The sequence below is a fragment of the Rhinolophus hipposideros genome (assembly GCF_964194185.1).
Source record: "Rhinolophus hipposideros genome assembly, chromosome: 18".
In the NCBI taxonomy this organism is placed as follows: Eukaryota; Metazoa; Chordata; class Mammalia; order Chiroptera; family Rhinolophidae; genus Rhinolophus; species Rhinolophus hipposideros.
Window position 1 is genome coordinate 457755 of NC_138064.1, and position 17372 is coordinate 475126.

Below are 17372 nucleotides of genomic sequence, written 5' to 3' on the forward strand. Positions count from 1 at the left end.
CTCCCTGGAATTTTCCAAATTGGCTTAGGTTGGAGAACTGTTCTGTGAATTGGTGCCGCACCGGGAGACACCACTTCGTGTCGCGTGGGCGTGCCGACCAGGAGCCGGGGGAGGGGCCCTCCGCCGGTGGTGCTGGCTGCCCCCATCTTCCTCTCCAGTATTCTGGTGGGGGAGGCAAGTGCCCGGTCCGGGTAGCTCTAGGTTGCCCGTGGCATTTTGGGGTCCCAGTGTGTCCCCTGATTGTCTCTGTGCAGCCCGTGTTTCCAGCTCCACATTCCCTGCACTGCGTGAGCGGGGCACCTGAGCTGCAGGCTGGGTTTGCCCGGAAGCCCCGCCCTCCTTTCTGCCCGGGAGGCAGAACGGGTCCTCCCACGTGTGGTCTCACTGCGTCAGTGCTCTCCCAGCCTGTTGCATTGGGGGTGCTTCTGGGAGGAATAGAGAGATGGGGAGATGAGCGCAAGGCTGCAAGCTACTCAGTCCTGGGGCACAAGGGACAGGACTGAGCGGTGACTGCCGTGGCAGCCAGCAGTGGGATGGACCACGGCCCTGACAACCCGTGGACCCCGAGCGATGGGGACAGAGGAGGAGGGCATGGAAGCTCTTGCAGGAGACACCATTTTCTAAAGCTGCACGCCAGACCCGCCAGATGTGCGTGCTGCTACCGGGTTCCTGCTGTGCTTCCCGTGGGGATGGACAGGGTATCTGGGGGAGAGGGAAGGTGTTAGTGGCATTCGGATCCCTAGGGGAGTGGTGGCTTCGTGGGTTTTCACCTTAGTGTTGGTCATGTTTTACTCTTGTGTACCACATACTAGGCAATTAATAACCAAAACGCCAGCTACACTTAATAGCTGATTGCACAGTTTCAGAGTGCAGGGGACATTCTCTGGGATAGACCACCGGTTAGGCCACAAAACAAGTTCCAAGCAGCTAAAAAGACTGAAATCGTGAGACAGCACAGTGGAGTGAAGCTAGAAGTCAGTAATAGAAGGACAAGGAAAATTCACGTGAGTGTGGCAATTAACACTCAACAGGCAGCGGGTCAGAAGAAATCACAAGTGACATTACAAGGCACTAAGCTGAATGAAAACAAAACAACATACAAAATGTACAAGATGCAAGAAAGTGAGGGAGATTTATAGCTTTAATTGCATGAGGGGGGCCTCAACTCAACTCCCAGAAGAACTAGAGAAAGCAGGAGTGCATGGAGAGCAGGAGGAGAGACGAGGATGGAAGCAGAGACGAGAGAGGCGACAAGCACATGTTTCTGTGAGAAACAACGATGAACAGACCTCCAGTTAGATTGACTAGGAAGACAAGTGAGTCAAACCTAAAATAAAGGGGAGGTTACTATCGACCTTACAGAACTGTGCCAATAAATGTGTGCCAATAAATCAGATAACCTAGATGGACAAATCCCTAGACACACAAGTTACCCAACCTGACCCGAGACGAAATAGCAAATGAACCTCATGAGTAAGGAGATGAAGTCAGTGACCAAACAGCACAGAAAAGGCCAGGATCCGTGGCTAGGGTGAATTCTAACGAACACTGTGAGAATTACAGTGACGCTACTCTCTCTTCCACACACACACTGAAGGGGACACGTCCTGGCTTCTGATCTGGCAGCTCCTGGCGCTTACGGGCCCATTCCCCACCTGCTCCTGCTCTGGACTCCCACCTCTGTCCTGTGACTCCCCCCCACTGCAGCACTCCCATCACCACCCGCCACACCTGGGTGGCTATTGAGATAGCCCATCCTGCCTGCCACAGGTGGTCAGTGAGAGGAGGTGGTCAAGGCAGTCATTGGAGAGAGAAGTCTTGGGACAGGATCAAGGACTGGTTGACTGGCCTGGGATGCCTTTTTTTCCTTTTTTCAGTTTGCCTTTTATGTTGGGATTTCTTGGCCACTTGCCTGATCTATTGTGTTTTTTTTAAGTCAGCATGTAGCGAAATGCACAGATGTTAAGTTCAATGACTTCTCTGAGGTCATCCACCTTCGTCCCAACGAAGACACATTTCCATCACTCCTCTCCCCGCAGCCATCACGTTCCGGCCTCTGTCACTAGAGCCTAAGTTCCCATCTTTGGATCTGATGTAGTAGAATCATAGGTCTGCACCCCTTTGCTAACTGACCCTACTTTATTTTCATTTTATTGTAACTTGTCCATGTATGTTCTCAGTTATGACCAGGGGGACAGGGGGCTGGGGTTAGTTGACAACCGCCCCAGCTTCCAACACCCAACTCTTCTGGCTGGGGGGACTCTGCTGAACCCCTTTGCATACTGTGTCAGCCACAACTCAGGTTGCAGGTGACAACAGCCCACTTGAAGCCAGGTTGGAAAGGAAGGGCCAGTGGGCCCTTGGGGACAGCTGGACCCAGCAGGCACACTTCCAGCATGACCCTTCCGTGTCTCTCACAGCTTCATCTTCCAGACCAGCTTCTTCTATAGGAGGGAGACCTGAGTCCCCTCGTTCTCATTGACCCAGCACAGAAAGGCACTGACCATCCACTCGCTTTCTTCGCCCATCCTGGGGATGTAACTCGAAGTCACACAGGACCCTCATGCAGAAAGGTCTGCGCTGGGGGAATGCCCGGTGTTGCCATTGTGAAATTCTTTGTGAGTTTTGAATAAATCCTGCCCTGGACTGTAGCCACTCCTGGCAGAATGAGATAAGGGGTCTAGGAGAGACCAGCCACTGGGTCCTGAGACTTCAGATGTGGCACAGGGCTGGGAGGTGGTCTTAGGGTTTGCAAACCCAAACACAACTAGCCGATACCCAGAGTGCTCCCAAGAAGAAAGAAAAGCTAGGCGTTCTTACAATAAGAAGTACACTCTTGAGAAGACTCAGTTCGGCATCCGTAGCCTCTGGACTGTCCCGGATGGTGATCCTCTGGCCGTCAGGTGGTCTGGATACATGCATGTTCTGTTTGTCGTCAGGCCTTAGGGGCCATCCTGGAGGTCTGAGGCACATCCGGGCACCGCACAGGACCAGCAGTTCACACAGTTAGGTTCCCAGGCGAGCCAGAGCAGAACCATTTCCTCAGGCCCCGCCTTCTTGATTTTAGGATTTAGCGGCCTGAGTATGGTGACTCAGGTTATTCCTTCACTGTACTCCTCACTACCTGTCACTGTTCTTCTTGACACTTAAGTTGACCCAAGTTTGCTGGGTGCTCTGGTGCCGGGCTGCGTCCTTTGGACACAGCCCATTCGGGTTTGATCTCTCTGCTTTCTGGCACAAGTCTCCAGGCTGACCTTGCTTTTTCCCTGCCTCAGACTTGGGTCCAGTATTTTCCCAGGGAGCTTGGTTACCTTTTACAGGGAAACTACATACTTATTTATAAAGGTTTTTAAAAAAAAAACCCTCAGGAGAGAGGCTGCTCAGCAATGAAAGACCTGAGCAGGTCACGGGACTTCCAGACCAGGGCCTGCTCCCAAAAGCACAACAAGGAGACAGCAGGCAGACTAGATGTTCGTGATACAATGAGGCAATAAAGTTGTACACACAATTTATACTTTAAGAAGAAATAAGGGGAAGCATGGAGAAGGACAGGACCTGGAAAAGCCACCCATATACAGCAAAGCTTGGCTGGCAGGCCACGCTGCCGGGCTCCTGGCAGTTCTGCGGGCACACTGCTATGTCAGCAGAGAGAAAAACCAGCGGTGTGACTTTCAGGCCCCATCTGTTTGTGCTGCGTGCAGCCCGGGGGTTGTCTGGCGCCGGTGTCCTGTGCACTGAGCTCAGTGCACAGACTGAGGCCCCCATCTGCGTCAGCTCCTCTGGGATTCCCAGAGGAGCCCTCGAAATATGGCTACAGTGTCACAGGGTCTTGTCACATTTGCAAAAGGAAGCTTGACCACATCAGCTAGGATCGCTTTCTCTTTCCACTCTGACTTGCCCATCGTCTCATACTGAGCAGCCTGGGTGCCCATGCATTTGTGGGATCCAGCCCAGGGGATACTGAGTCAGGGTTCCATTCAGTTCAGGTGTTGTGTATCTGTGTACATGGCTCAGGCACTTGTACGTGCCGTGCTAGTCTAGGAGTGCTCCCCCGCCCAAAGGCCAAGTCCTCGTAAAAATGTGCCCTCGGGCCTGCACCACAAGCTTCCACAGTGGGGAACAAATTCATGATGCCAGAGACCATCCTCAGAAGGCAGAATTGTCATCAGAAGTGCAGAATTTTCCGTAGAGGTCTCAGTTCTCATTTCTATCTTGTTAGAAACACACGCTATGAAACAGCACGTAGAATCATGAATGCAATATGTACATATTTATTTAATGAGAATCTTGTGAAATAGAATCCAACATTCTTCTGTTCTCAGGACATTGGGGTCATCTGTGTGAAGTGGACATTACACATCCCAATTATGAATACTGAAAAACATTTCCATCAGCCATGCTAAAGAAAAGACACAATTTTCTTGCCATTCTTCCCTGGAAAGTAACATTATAAAATCTTGATCAGAGGAAGAAGCAATCAAAGAGTATTCACCTCCAAACTGCAGAAAATTGATTCTGTAAGTTTGAAAAAGAACCTAGCAGAACTTCAAGACTTGAAAACTATGTAGCTGAAAGTCAGACCAATGGACATGTCTGACAGCAGGGTTCTCTGTCTTCATTTAAAATGTGTATGCATCTAAGAACATAGCCTCAAAATACACAGAACAAAGTGGACGGATCTAAGAAAAGAAATAAACAACCTGACTGTTAAGGTCTGTTCCCTGTGTCTGGGGCTCCCAGGGATTGATGCTTTGTCACCAAAGGCAGTGGCAGGGTGGGCACCGATGCATGACCCATGGTGCAGCTTCCCACGACCCCGCACTCAGAGAGCCCGAGCTTGGCTGAATGCTCAGCTATCTGTGCCTTGAAATGCTTGACAGTTTTTGAACAAAGGGCCCCACATTTTATTTTGCTCTAGGCCCTGTGCATGACACAGCTGTCCCTGAATCACCTTAGTGTCCCCTTCCTGTGCTGTCCACCAGCCTCGGGAGGAGCCAAGATGGTCACCCCAGGGAAAATTTTGCCAAAATCACACCAGCAGCTTAGGGAACTGGGCTTTGTGGGAAACACTGACATTCCCTCGGTGGGAGGACCCACGCCCGCCGCACAGCTGAGTATGTGAGCCGGACAGGAGATCCAGCCAATGGGTGCCACCTGGACACCCTTTAACAAATCAGGACACCATCAACAGGGTGCAAAGCAACCCCCAGAATGGGAGAACATGTTTGCAAATCTCATATCTGATAAAGGACTAACATCCAGAATACGTAAAGAATTCCTAAAACTCAACAACAAAAAACTAAACAACCCAATTTTGAAAATGAATAAAAGACTTGAGCAAACGGCCAACAAGTCATGCAAAAGTGCTCAGCGTCACGAATCTTCAGGGAAACGCTAGTGCAAACCCTGGTGAGAGACCACCGCACACTCACGAGGACAAACAGCAGGTGCCAGCGACGCGCACAGGTGCTGGGAACCCCGTACGATGGTGCAGCCGGCGTGGGAGAAGCAGCGCGGCTCCTCAAAAAGTGAACACAGTATTACTGTTTCCCCCAGCGCTTCCTTTTCTGGGTACAAATGCGAAAGGATTGAAAGCAGGGCCTTGGACAGCTACCCCCTCAGCACACCCGTGTTCACAGCAGCAGGATTCTTCACAATCGCCAAGAGGTGGACGCGGCCCGTGTCCATGGATGGAAGAATGAACTGCAGTGCACACGCACAGTGGAATATCATTTAGCCATAAAAAGGAATAAAATTCTGTCACAGACTACAATGTGGATGGACCTTGAGGACAGTGTGCTGAGTGAAATGAGCCAGACACAAAAGGACAAACACTGCGTGAGTCCATTTACCTTGTTTTATTGGGCTTTACTTTATTGTGTGTTTTACAAATTGAAAGTTTGTGGCAACCCTGCGTCCAGCATGCCTACAGGCATCATTTTTCTAACAGCATGTGCCCACTTTGTGTCTCTGTATCACATGTCGGTAATCCTTAAATATTTCCAACTTCTTCATTATTACGACCTTTGTCATGGTGATCTGTGATCAGTGATCTCTGATGTTACTATTGTAGCTGTTTTTGGGGGGGCGCCACGCACCGTGCCCACGTAAGATGGTGAACATAATCGATAGGGGTTGTGTGTGTCCTGATGGCTCCACTGACTGGCCTCTGTCCCTCCCTCGGGCCTCCCAGTCCCTGAGACACTACAATGTTGAAATCAGGCCCCTTCATAACCTGACATTGGCCTCTAGGTGTTCAAGTGAAAGGAAGAGTCGTAGGTCTCTCACTTTACATCAAAACCTAGAAACAAGGAAGCTGAGTGAGGAAGTGTAGGGACAGAGTGCCAGAGAGCGGTTTCCAGGCTCTTGGCCTCACGGGGAAAGGTGCTGGCTCGGGTAGTAGATGGCCATCAGCTGTGACTAGTTGGCCATCAGCTGTAACCAGGTAGCCATTAGCCACTGATATAACTGCCATGGCTGAGCTGGCAAGCGCGGATTGCAGCTAGGAAGTGAGGTTGGTTGGCGGAGAAGTGGACGGCAGGTTGCAGATCATGTGGCTCCTGCTTCCTGTGTCTCCAACCCAGCTGCCAGCGAGAATATAGTGGTATGAACACCCTATCCATGGTTCCGTGGGTGTTCCTTTTTGGCCTCACCATGTCCTGTGTTCTTGTGTGGGGAGCAGGACTAGAGATCCCACATGACACCCTGTATGACAGAAAGGATGCTGAAAGCCAAGACAGGCTGAAATTGAGGCCTCTTGCACCGAACAGTTGCTGGGAAACCAGGAGAGCCATGTGGCTCACATTATTGCAATACTCTCTTTATCACTGTGGTCTGGAGCCGAGCCTGCAATGCAGTGAGGTGTCCCTGTGTGTGGGGGCCCCAGAGCGGTCAGTTATAGAGACAGAAAGTGGACGGTGCTGGGGCCGGGGGAGGGGGAGGTTGCTGTAATTTATTGGGAACCGAGCTGCAGTCTGGGAAGGTGAGAAAGTTCTGTGGGTGGACAGAGGAGATGGCTGCGCAGCAGCACGAATGTGCCGATGACGTGGAACTGGGCAGCCATGGTTACAGTGGGGAACTTTGTTACGTACATGTTACCACAGTTTTTAAAGCTTTCAGGGTGAGGCACGGTGGTGAGGAGCATAGGACCCAGAGCCAGGTAGCAGCCAACCCTGCGGCAGCTGTGTGACCCGAAGGAAGTTACTTAACCTCGCTGAGCTCCTCTCCTCTGTGGAAAATAAGGAGTATCTACCGTGTTTCCCCAAAACTAAGCCCTAGCATGATTTTTCAGGATGACATCCCCTGAACATAAGACCTACTGCGTCTTTTGGAGCAAACTTTAATATAAGCCCGCCTCTTATTTTAGGGAAAACACGGTACTTCAAAGCACTGCTGTGAGAGTTAAATAATGACCTTGACACTGGTATCCAGTACTGTGTAGAATTCTGAGTTAGCTTCGGCCCCATCCCTTTTTGGGGTACCGTGCCCCTCCCCGTGTTCGGGAAGTGTCCCACCGTTGAGACAGGGAAGCAAGGCGTGAAAGCACCAGCCCTCCCCTTTCCCAGCTGCGCAGAGGCCCGGCCGCCTTCACACCCCACGGCCTCCGAGGCCGGGCCGGGCTGCAGCAGGGCTTGGGGAGCCGGTCCCTTCCAGCCCGACCGCCCCTTTCCTGCTGGGTCGCCCGCAGCGGGTGGATCAGCGGCCGCGTCCCCGCCCGAAGCGTCGCGCCCGCCTCCTCACCAGCGGGGCCGGCACGTGGGCCCGGGGCGGGGCCGCCTCGGTGCCGGCGTCTCGCGGCGCCTTCCGCCCTTCCCGCCTCTCGCCCCGCCCCCAGTCTTTCCGAAGCCGGAGGAACCTGAACGTGAACGTGGGGAAGCGAGGGGAGGGCAGGTGGCGGCCCATCAGGAACCACTGCGAAGTGACCAGCCGGAGGACGGAGAGGTCAAAGGCCCCGGGGCCCCTGTGGTGGCGATTTGGGCTCTCCTACGGCTTTGACGTAGAAAGACTAAGTCAGGGGTTATTTTGTTATATTTTAACGGCGGACGTGTCATGTGTTAGAGCTACGTAGCTCTTTAGCTTGCACGTCATACTAATCTCTAGGAGGAGAGCTGACTTGAATTCTTTTAATACATCTTAACATTTAAACTACATTCATAAATATAATACATTTGGTTTCTTTTAAAGTACTTAATTGTCCAATTTAAAAAGAAAACTTTAAATCTTAAAATGTCATTAAATAATTATTAAATAATCCTGTTAAACTCTTAAATATGTCGAACGTAAAGTTCTCTTAAATGTTAAAATTCCATGCATAAACTTGGTAATATTTCAATTTGGAACACCAGTCTACATCAATTTTTAACTCCATCATGTAAGAGTAGTTAGTGGGCAGGCAGGGGGTTACTAAGAACGGTGCGGGTTCTTTTGGGGTGAGGGAAGTGTTCTAAATCAGACTGGGGTGATATTTGCACAGTTCTGAGTGTACTAAAAATCACTGAACATATACTTAAAACAAGTGAATTTCATGATATGGAAACGATATCTCAATAAAGCTGTGAAAAAAGAAAATGTATAGAACTGAGAGAGAGAGAAAGGCCACTGTATAGTTAACGTAACTGGGGTCCGTGATGCCAACCGGCCTGGCTCAGACCTGTGGGCAGCACAGGCTGGGTCTGCAGTGGCCTCGCTGCGTAGCCCCACTGGGTGCTGGATGTTCAGTGTCTAAACCAACTCCCTCTGAACCACTGCTGGGAAGGCTCCTCTATGTGCCGCCCAGCACTCTGAGCCCTGCGCTGGGTGACTGCAGCTCAGTGGGGTAAATGCTAACGGCCATAAGTCAGCGGTGGGAGCTTTGGGTGTGAGCGCAGAAGTCTGACTGCACACGCGGAGGAGAAAAGAAGTGGTATGGACAGGCAGTAGTGCAGTCTGTCTCGAAAGTGAGTGAAGAGTGAGGAGAAGGGCGGCAATAGGGCATGCTTCAGGAACTGGTGCCTGGGAAAGATCCCAAGTCCTGAGGAGCAGAATGAAGAGCCGCTGAAAATGAGCAGCAGGAGCAATAGCAATGACGCCAGGCCACCTCCTGGGGGCTGGAGAGGTGGGGACAGGAAGTGAGGGTGCAGGCAGGTGTCAGCAGACACAGATGGAAGGAGGGTGTGTTCCTGGGCCCACTGACTGTCCAGAGGCCAGGTGCTTGCTGACCAGCGAGCCACAGGATCTGGGCAGTGTGTGTGAATTACAGCCTCTCCAGGGGAGACACACTCCAGCCCGGGTTTTGCTTGGCCCTTTCATCACCCACTAGTGGGGTTACTAACCTCATTTATGCATGCATTCACACACTTTTACTGAGTTTTGATGTTGCAGCCTCATGACTCTGGGAGAGCTAAGGCACGCTTTCCACCAGGACGACAGGGGTGGGCTTTGTTGGTGGAGAAGGGGGGGGGGCACTGCACAGACAAAGGATGAGTCCTGGAAACAGTGTGGGGTGCAGTGAGGAGAAACCCAGTGTGGCAGAAGTGAGACTGGGGAGCAAGCCACCTGGGGCCAGACTGAAGGGGCTGCTTATATTCTGGAGCCCAGCAGTTCTTGGAGGAGGCTGTAGAGCATGGGCATTACAAAATCAGATGGCTTTGAGGATGATCATTCTGGAATTACCAGGAAAATCAGGGCCTCAGGAACCAGTTAGGAGGCTGCTGCCTGACAAGACCAAGCATGAGCTGTAGTAGTAGGGACTGCAGATAGGAGGTCTGGGGAGGGAGAGGGCAAGGGAAGGAGGGAAGGGAGAAGGAAGAGGGAGGGGGCAGGAGTGGCAGGGGAAGGGGGACAGGGGAGGGATGGGGATAGGAGGAGGGCAGGGACGGGAGCTTGGTCTAGAAATCATCGGAGAATCTGAGCCATGGAATGGATGGGGCTTGCCATGCCAACTGTGTAAGGAACAAACTAAGATCAATTGAGCAAGTGATACAGGAGAAATCTGAGAAACAGTTCAAGGGGAAAAGGTCAGAGTTGGAGAAATGAGGGCAAAAAGTCAAGGCCATCAAGGAAGCTGTGGAAGCAGGAGGTGGTGAAGGTGCCTGATGCAGGGAAGAAGGTGCCTGGAAAAGCCCTGGGTTTGCAGAGTGTGACATCACTGGCAGTCCCAGTAGGGGCAGCTTCCACCCAGTTGAGAGCAGAAGCAAGATGACAGAAGTACCAAGCTAGGCCCTCAAGAGACAAGTCACCCTCCTCCAAAGGAGTCCGTTTTTACAGTTTTGGATGCCCTGATCCATCTTCCTGTTACATTCTCTCTTGCTCAGACACATCTTGAGATGAGCATTTGTGTATAACATGCAACAGGAAGGCAGTCTCGGGCCTCCCCCATCCAGACCGGGGCGCGCGAGTCCCCTTGGATCTGCTTTTGGTCTGAATCATCCAAATAAGGCAGGACAGCCTGGCATTTGGGAGGGCCTGTGCTGTCTGTGACTTTCACTGTTAGGAAGTCCAGTTCAACAGATAATGCTGCTACAACGTAGCTGCCCCCTGGCAAACAAACACCTGTCTGCTGGTTTTCCTGGTGTGCACACTGCATCCTGGGGGGGTGAGTGAGAAGGCCTAGCACTTCCTGCGACCATGTGGATGGGGAAGAGAAGGCGGGACTTACAGAGAGGGAAGTCCTGAAGCATGACGTCATTAGGCATCCCCGCACTCGTTCACTTAGGGGTCCTCACTGTTCTCAGGTTGGGGGGGGCGAGAGGAGAGGGGGTGAAGTTTAGGCCTGAAGACCTCGGCTCAGTTTTTTCAGCACCAGATAAGGGCAGGCAGCTTCCTCAAGGTCACAAAGCACCAGGTGACATGGAATGAGGGGAAAAAACCACCACACAGCTTCCAGTTCTGGCACTCTGAAGCGGGTTGCCCTGAGTAAGCCATTGGACTTCCAGGACCCGTACTTTCCACATCAGTAAGTGGGACGGTGGGGTGGCTGTGAGAACAAAACCAAACTTTAAATGTCACCATGAATGACCATGGCTAGCTACCTGCGACGTGGGACTCCATCTACAACACACTGCAAGGCCTATCTGCTTCTCACACCTGACCCTGGTCTTGAAGGCGAGTATTCTGAATACGGCAAGTAAGGGGCAGAGGAGGGTACGTTTTTCCCGTTTAAGGTTTTCTGAACAAAACACGACGGTCACATAAGTACATGTAATACTAGTGACCAAAGTATTATTAGTGTCCTTGCCTGGGGGACTTCAGATTGTAGCTTTGTCTTGTGTTTCACCCAGAAGTCAGAGCACAGCTCTGCCGCTGAAGGCGGGGAGCATAGAGATTTCAAGATTGAAAAAGAGGGCAGAGTGTGCAGGTCTTTACAGGTAGGAGTCCGTCAGGCTCTTGTTGCAACGTCTTCCTCCTGGTGAAAATTCCAGCAGAGCGACAAGATATTTTCGGAAAGTAGGGCATTTGGGAAGCATTTCATAATCGCTCAGACAGGGGCGGCTGCGCCTCAGCTGCAGTTGGAGAAGATGGTGATGCCGAAGGCCACCAGGCCTCCAAGAGGCGCGGCCAGCGCCGGCCCCCGCGCGACCTTGGCGGGCGGCGCGACCTTGAGGCCTGCGGTCGCCTCAGTTACCCCCTCTGCGCAATGGGGACACGCCCTGGCCACAGGGCGGCCTCCGTGCCCCCCGCCCCGCTCGGGGTCCCACCGGTCCTCCCGGGCCGTCCCCGGCGCCCATCCCCCCTGTCGCATCCCGTCACCCCGAACCCCCGCCCCGCGTCCAAACACACGCCGCAGTGCCGCGACGGAGCCCGCGGGCGGGAACCTGCCTACGTCCGCCAGCGCGCACGCGCGCCTGTAGTCCCGCCCCCCGGCGTAGTCTCCGCCCATAGGCCAGCCGAACCATCACTTCGACCGGCGCGCGGGCACGATTGGCCGGCGCAGAGGCGCGCGACCGGCCGTGGGCGGGGTCGGGCAGGCTATAAGAGGGGCGGGCGGCGGGGCTCGTGCTGCCTTCCAGACGCCGCCGCCCGGACCTGCCCGCGCTCAGCCATGGTCAACCCCACCGTGTTCTTCGACATCGCTGTCGACGGCGAGCCCTTGGGCCGCGTCTCCTTTGAGGTCGGGCTGGCGGGTGGCGGCGCGCCGGTGGGCCTGGGCGGCCGTGCCCGGGCGGGCGTGCGGGCGGGGGCTGCGGCGGCCGAGGGGCCCGGGCGGGCGCCCCGCCTGAGGAGCGCGGCGGCGCGGCGCCATTTCCTGACGAGGGGCCATTTTGGGAGGCCGGGGGCGGCGGGCAGACAAAGGCTGGCGGGGGAGGGGCGGCCGCGCCCTTCCGGCCGCGCACGTGCTCGGACCGCGGGCCGTGGGCCCCCGCGCGGACGGCGGGCCCCGCGGGCCGGCAACGCCCCGAGCGGACGGCGGGCGCCGCCCTGCGCGCTCGGAAGCCTCGTCTCGCGCCTCGCGGCCGCCGCACCTGGGGGCCGCCCTTCCCGCGCACGGCGTCCCCGGAGGCCGCCGGCCGCTGCGGGGCTGCGGGCGGCCCTGGCTGACAGGCGCGCGGTCGAGGGAGCGCGCCCGGGCGGCCTCCCCGCCTCCACCCGGGCGGAAGCGTGCTGGCGCCGCGGCCCGCCTCCCGCCGTGGTGACGACGCCCGTGGGAGGCGCCCGGGCCGGCGGCGGCCTCTGCGGCCCCGGCTCTTCTCGCGCGCGAGGGTGCGGAGCCCGGGCGGCGGGCGGCGCGGTGCTCGCCGAACGGCGACGGCGGGAGGCCGCGTGTTCCGACCGCGTCTCCCAAGCCCGGCTGGCGAGCGGGCGGGATCTTGTCCCGGGGCAGGTTTCCCCCGCGTGCGCGTCACGCGGGCTGCAGGCTTCCCGTCTGTCCACGCGCCCGCGCGGGGCTGTGCGCTCGCGGACACGGTACGCTGACCGGCCTACCCCACCGTTACCGCGGCCACCGAACAGTTGTCGAGGCCCCGCGTGGAAACTTGGCCTGAGCCTAATGCTTTGTGACTCGTTAGTGTCGGGTTAGCCGGACGCCGAGTGGAGACGAGAGAGCAGCTCCTGCACGTCCTTCTGTGAGAGCGCAGGTGGAAACGGCCAGTAAGGGCGTTAGCCGAGGCCTAGGGGAAACGGCAGGGGTCTGAATACGGAGCACAAAGCGTTGGGAGAAGACAGTGCTTAGAGAGACCGTGTGCTTTAGGTACAAGTGCTTAGAAGCTCAGTGACTGTCTTCCTAATGGTAAGACCCAGGGATGTGCAAAGCTGGTTAGTCACAGGTCTCTGGAATCGTTAATGACATACTTTAGCTGTCCTTGTGAAAGGTCTTGTAAATGTTTTCTGTGCTGTTTAGACGTCTCTAGCCAAAATGTTCTGTACGTACGTGCAAGGAAAGGTGCCAAGCAGATGCACTAGAAACCAATCTTGATATTTTTTACTCCACTACTAGGTAAGGGACCTGGAAACCAAGAAGTGACTGCTCATCTAATCCGTTAAAGCTATGTTAACAGATTGGAGGTAGTAGCATTTTCGTTACCAGTGACTAAATTTCAGCAATTTACCCCGATCATGTAGCAGCAGTGCTTGTTACTACTGAAAATCTTGTCCTTTGGTTCCAGCTGCAGTTGGGGGAGGTGACGTACATTTGAGAAGCCATAGATCTGCTTAGAAGTAGGTGTGATATCACTTAAAAGTTCTAAGTCAGTTTTAGAAGCTTCACACTATTTGAGTCTTAACGGGCTCCGGATTTTTGGCATGTCTTTGGGTCTCATGTTGCCTAACCCAACCTCCCAGGATATCTGGAGCAGTTCTTTGGGATTCAGAGTAATGACTGAAGAAGCGTTCTATTCTAGTGAGAATATGAATTTGACTCAGAAGCCCCTTAAAGACTTGGGTACTTTGCAGTAAAATTTGTAAGCAGGTGTTAATTAACTCTTTTTCTCTTACAGCTGTTTGCAGACAAAGTTCCAAAGACAGCAGGTTAGTTCCTTTTAAGTTTAATAAAGGTAGTCCAGTTTTTATTGTGTTGTATACATACTGTATACTTTTTATTTTTTTAATAGAAAACTTTCGTGCCCTGAGCACTGGGGAGAAAGGATTTGGTTATAAAGGTTCCTGCTTTCACAGAATTATTCCAGGCTTTATGTGCCAGGTACGAAATTTACTGATTGTCATTTGGGTTGTGGCCTTAATTTGGGATTGGGCCAGTACCATTCAGGATGTGTACATAGGAGCTGTTAATTGTACCATTTTGGTTCCACTTAAACCTAGTCAGTTTGAACTTGACTTTGAAGTATGAACCTTGCAGACTTAGCGTATTTTCTGAATGTGTTGCCAACGGTAACAGGTTCCTCTTTACCATTCACAGGGTGGTGACTTCACACGCCATAACGGCACAGGTGGCAAGTCCATCTATGGGGAGAAGTTTGATGATGAGAATTTCATTCTGAAGCATACAGGTCCTGGCATCCTGTCCATGGCAAATGCTGGACCCAACACAAATGGTTCCCAGTTTTTCATCTGCACTGCGAAGACTGAGTGGTAAGGGCAGAGCCCAGCAAAGGGGACACAGTGCTCCCACCTTTCTCTGCTGTTTCCGTCTTGAAGGTGGTAGAAGGCACACATTCCTACACGTTCAGATGGTTTGCTGTAGAAGCAAGATGGGTTGTAATGGAGAAGTGGCCCTTGGCTGGCTAGCTCCATATGAAGGGTGGTACTTTCATCTCAGATGTGATTGACCCTTTTAGGGGTCTGTTCTAAATTTAGTGATTCTTAGTGATTCTTGGAGAATCATAGCCATCTGTGGTGTTGCCTTTTCTGTTAGGTGGAAGGATAAAGTAGTATTTCCAGTGTTTTACTATTCAGCAGGAACTACTGTTGGAGGCTGGATAAGCCACTGATCTGAGTGTGGGGCACTGTTCTCATCTAAGTGCAAATGCAGCCGCTCCTTTGCCTCTGGCTCCTGCTGGTAGAGCTTATTCTTCTGTTCCAGGTTGGATGGCAAGCATGTGGTCTTTGGCAAGGTGAAAGATGGCATGAAGATTGTGGAAGCCATGGAGCGCTTTGGGTCCAGGAATGGCAAGACGAGCAAGAAGATCACCATTGCTGACTGTGGACAACTCTGATGCATTTGACTGGTTTTCCCTTAACCAGACCATTCCTTCTATAGTCAGGAGAGCACCCCTGCCCCATCTGCTCGGAACACCCCATAATCTTTGTGCTCTCGCTGCAGTTCGTGGGTTTCATATTTTCCTTGCCCCCTCCAAGTCTAGCTGGGTTGCAGAGTTAAGTTTATGATTATGAAATAAAAGCTAAACAACAGTTGTCTGCCCTTGTTTGGGTTGGGGTGGTTTAGATTACTTCTAAGAGAATACTAGCTATGTTTGCTTAATTCCAGAGTTATTTGGTTTTTTGCTTTCCTGACAGGAGAATTAAATATCGCTGTATCCCCAAAGTAAGCTGTGAGTGGCATACTAAAGGTGTGGGCAAGGGCAGAAACAAACAAGGAGCTGGAACTTAAGGACTGACCTGTTTGGATCAAAGACTGAAATTCCCACCTGGCACCTTCAGCGGTAGCTATCAAAATTACTGCTGTCAAATTGAAAACCAGCTTGTTGGAACATACTTGGTGTGTACAGTGAGGGAAATCTGTCAGGCTGTAGGCTCGGGGAAGGTCCTGGGGCTACTGGGCTGTTGAGAAGGTAATGACCAATTAAAGGTTTATAATAAAGCTTAATATGTGCAATTGACAGAATTGAATCTTGGTGAGAGGCCAGGTAGGGACCTGGTGCTGTGGAGTGAGGGCATCTGGCTCTGTCTTAGTACTCTTGAAACCCCAGACCCCCTGGTGACCAATCTGCCTGTGGGTTAGGGCCCCTCCCCGTGGTTTGAACTGTGGAGACCCACTGCTCATGGTGATTTTCGAGGTCTGACAGCCTCTCTGTAGTGCAAACGTGACCTGCCTGAGCTGGAAAACCTAGTTGAGATGAGACCCCCATGTGAGCTTGGTTTCCTTTCAAGTGCAGTGTGCAAAATGCAGGGCTGGGATTAGTTGTGCAAAGAACTGGGCAATCCAGTGGAGATGCAAGCCAAGAACACCTCTGCTGCTCCCCTCCCAGCGAACTGATCCCCATTTGGGGGCTCCATTGTCCCAATAATCCTGTTGTGTAGACGTGTGAGATTGATGCACTTGGCCAGCCATGCCTCCCTGAATTTCAGTCCTAAGTTGACTCATGTTCTCTGGGTGATGGCGAGGACTCAAGAGCTGCTGGTGACAATGCCCAGAGGACATTTCATCAGCCTGACCTTTGTTCCCTTTGATAAACTAGTCCTAGGTGTGAGATAGGAGATGAGACACGTCCTAGGTCTGATCATTTTTTGCTTTTGCTTTTGTTGATCCAACAAGTGTCGGCACCGTGCTGGGGACAAAGAACAATGAGGAACCGGGGAGGGAGGTTCCTGCCTCAGCTTCTGGAGGTGCAGGCAGACCCAGTGCTGGTAGTTGGCAGCTAGTCCCTATGGTGTCAGCACATGTAATGTGGCCTAGTTAAAAAGGCATCAAAGGGCTAAGGAGCAAAAGGCTCAAGCAAGACCTGCATATGTGAAACATGGTTTCCAGTACCCTGTTCACTCTTCATTGCTGCTTAGAGGCTGCTGCCAGTCCCTAGGGAATACCCATAGGAAGTTCCGCAGCTGAGTGGTGCTTTGCCTGTCACGTTCTTTCAGAACCGACTACAGTATTAGTCATGTCTCACAGTGGGCACTTGGCTCTATGGGGTTGCCCAGTTAGAAGTGTGGACCCCAGGGTTTTGTCCTGCTTGTTCATGAGTCCCAGTGCCTTGGCTAGTCCCTGGCCCAGAGGAGATGAAAATATGTAAGTGAACGGCGTGGAACTTGAACGTAGATCCTGTTGTATTTCTCCCAATTTGTGAACTTATTTTCTTACATAGAGAAGCACATTGTATTGGTTATCTATTGCTCTGTTTATCCCCAAACTTGATGTGCAGCAGTTACGTTGCTCTGGGTTTGGGGAAATTTAGGACCCCAGAAAGCCTATATAGATGCAGGTGCAGCCCTCCTGATAGCTGCCCTCAACGTCAGACCTGGATTTGGGCAAATTGCAGTTTTTCTTTGGCGACCTTGTGTCCCTTAATGGGTGAAAGCTTTAGCAGGACAAGGCTGTTGAAATGTTACAGGTAGACTTGCTGGACGGAGGGTTGCCATAGACCTTGACTTTGTAAAGAAGGCAGGACCTGCAAAGCACAAGAGCCAAGTACATGACCTGGGTGGGCCTGCAGGTTCCTCTACCCTGACATTTCCAGGATCACCATTTCAAGTTTCCACATGGGAGCTTCCCCCCCCCTTAATTAGATGTATTTGTTGATAAAGCACCTATATTATAAGGGGAACAT

General features: G+C 52.7%; 1 protein-coding gene across 3 annotated transcripts; it reads left to right on the top strand.

The window, feature by feature from the left end:
- Window positions 1-3484: 3484 nt before the first annotated feature.
- PPIA (peptidylprolyl isomerase A) lies at window positions 3485-15715 on the top strand. 3 transcript variants are annotated; one of them, XM_081079919.1, is made up of 5 exons: window positions 3485-5838; window positions 13911-13941; window positions 14025-14113; window positions 14330-14502; window positions 14954-15715. In XM_081079919.1, exons 1-5 carry the CDS (start codon window positions 5773-5775, stop codon window positions 15084-15086), a joined length of 492 nt encoding a protein of 163 aa, XP_080936045.1. In that variant the 5' UTR covers window positions 3485-5772; the 3' UTR covers window positions 15087-15715. The 3 variants fall into 3 exon arrangements, with proteins under 3 accessions (XP_080936045.1, XP_080936044.1, XP_080936046.1); XM_081079918.1 differs by lacking the exon at window positions 3485-5838 and adding an exon at window positions 11939-12088; XM_081079920.1 differs by lacking the exon at window positions 3485-5838 and adding an exon at window positions 12610-13204.
- Window positions 15716-17372: the final 1657 nt, after the last annotated feature.